This window comes from Neopelma chrysocephalum, unplaced genomic scaffold, assembly GCF_003984885.1.
Source record: "Neopelma chrysocephalum unplaced genomic scaffold, ASM398488v2 Primary Assembly neopelma1_95626, whole genome shotgun sequence".
NCBI classification, from domain to species: domain Eukaryota; kingdom Metazoa; phylum Chordata; class Aves; order Passeriformes; family Pipridae; genus Neopelma; species Neopelma chrysocephalum.
Genome location: NW_020924292.1, coordinates 1 through 2043, shown reverse-complemented (window position 1 = coordinate 2043; position 2043 = coordinate 1). Strand labels below are relative to the sequence as shown.

The window sequence follows — 2043 nt, the reverse complement described above, 5'->3', positions numbered from 1 at the left end:
TCCTTTTGCAGCTTCTCTGTGAGTTTCTTGAAGGACGGGCGCTTGCCTGGCTCCATCTCCCAGCAGCTCTTCATCAGGGCATAGACGGTGGGCGGGCAGCCCTCGGGGGGGTCCATGCGGTACCCCTGCTCCAGCAGCTCTGTCACCTCCTTCAGGGTCTGGCAGGATGGAGAAGCTGGCTGGGACCCCCTGCCCTGCCCTGGCCAGGGGACAGTGGGATGTCCCCATCCCATTGGTGCCAGCGGGGTGTGACCTGTGGTATCCCCTGGCACAGCACTCACCATCTTGGGGTAAGGTGCCCGTCCGAAGGAGAAGGTTTCCCACAGGAGGATCCCGTAGCTCCACACATCCGACTTGGAGGAGAATTTCTGTGGTGGCAGGAAGGGGGGAGGCTGAGCCCAGCCAGGGGCTGTGCTGGGTCCCCACTGTTTCCCGAGGGCAGGACAGGGGACAGTGCCTGTCCCTTGCTGCCCCAGCTCCCCAGGGTGTGACCACCCCCCCCCCGTTCCTGTCATCTTGTCAGATCCCACTGGAGCTGCCCCAGTTCCTGCTGCACCCCAGGGCAAGGGCTGGTCAGGACAGAGGCAGAATTCTGGGAGATGCAGAGCTGACCGTGTCAGAAGCCACTGTGAGGCAGGGATGGGTTGGCAGGCAGGGGAAGGAGCAGGGGGGACCTAAGAGGGTGAGATGTCTTGGAAGGACCCTGTGGCCCCCCTTCCTTCCCACTGTTGCTCACGTTTTGTTTCAGGGCCTCTGGCGCCGTCCACTTCACAGGGAGCAACGTGGTGCCCGCGCCCTTGGGGTTGACCTGGGCCAAGCCAAAGTCACTCACTTTGGCCACGTTCTCCTCGGAGATGAGGATGTTGCGGGCAGCCAGGTCCCGGTGCACCAGCTTCTTGGACTCCAGGTAGTCCATGCCCTGAGCCACATCCCTGCCACAGCCGAGTGAGACAGAGCCGTGTCACCAGGTGTCCCCGGGCTTGTCCTGAGGGATGCAGAGCAGTCCCCAGCCCGGAGGGAGGGAGATGGACTTACAGAGCGAACAGGAGGAGCTGCTGGGTCGGGACGAGCGCCCGGCCCCGCGTGCGCAGGAAGTTCACCAGGTTGCCCTGACAGAGGAGGATAAATGAATAAGGACCAACAGGATGGGGCTGCTGGGAGACTTTACCCCTTGCAGAGGCTGCAGTGCCCAGCATCCATACGATTCAGCCCCTAAACAGGAGTTTTGTCCCCAAATCTGAGCAGTGATGGGTCCCGCTGGCTGAAGAGCAGCCGGGTGCTCTCACCTTGCTCATGAACTCCATGACAATGTAGAGCCCGTTGTGCAGGATCACGCCCAGCAAGCACACCAGGTTTCGGTGCTGGACCTTCCTGGAATGGAGAGGATCTGAGTCAAGGGGTTTCCTGCTCATCCCCAGGCCACGGGGCAGGGCTGGGTCATACAACAATGGGGCTCTCACGTCATGGCAGCCGTCTCAGCCAGGAAGGCCTGGGCGGTCACATCGCACTTGATGTTCTTCACAGCCACCTTCTGCCCCATGTACTCGCCCTGCAGGACATCTGGGAGGGGATGGGGGATCAGGCTGAGCCCCACACCTGACCTTCTGCACCCCTGGCTGAGCCCCTCATGCCGTGGGACGGGGAGGGGTGTCAGGGAGTGCCATCTGGGGATACTCCCAGCCAGAGACCCTCCAACCCCATCCTCTCACCTACCTCCAAACTCGCCTTTCCCAATGCAGTCTCCCAGTGTGAGGTGCTTCAGGTTCAGCAACCACCCAGCTGGGCACAGGCACAAGGGCAGGTTAGCAGGGACCACCAGCGGGGCCGTGTTGCCTTGTCCCCAAAACTTGGACTATGACTCTCTCCCCTACCTTTGGCCAACTCCTTCTCAGCCGACTTCATCCCTGTTTTTGGTTTGGGCTTCACCAGCTTGGTGCAGATGGCTCCCTGCTCCTTCATGTAGTGCTGCCAAGAGATGAACAGATGCCAGCTCTTACCCTCATGCTTGGGGTATGAATCCAGGGAACAGCTCTGGGATGGCCC

General features: G+C 61.2%; 1 protein-coding gene across 1 annotated transcript; it reads right to left on the bottom strand.

The window, feature by feature from the left end:
- Positions 1 to 5: 5 nt before the first annotated feature.
- On the bottom strand, positions 6 to 1992 carry LOC113980917 (megakaryocyte-associated tyrosine-protein kinase-like; the record flags this gene model as incomplete). Its single annotated transcript, XM_027708135.1, has 8 exons — positions 6 to 158; positions 282 to 368; positions 737 to 932; positions 1036 to 1109; positions 1287 to 1371; positions 1461 to 1560; positions 1714 to 1779; positions 1872 to 1992. Coding segments are annotated over 8 exons (882 nt in total), but the record flags the coding sequence as incomplete, so codon positions are not given.
- Positions 1993 to 2043: the final 51 nt, after the last annotated feature.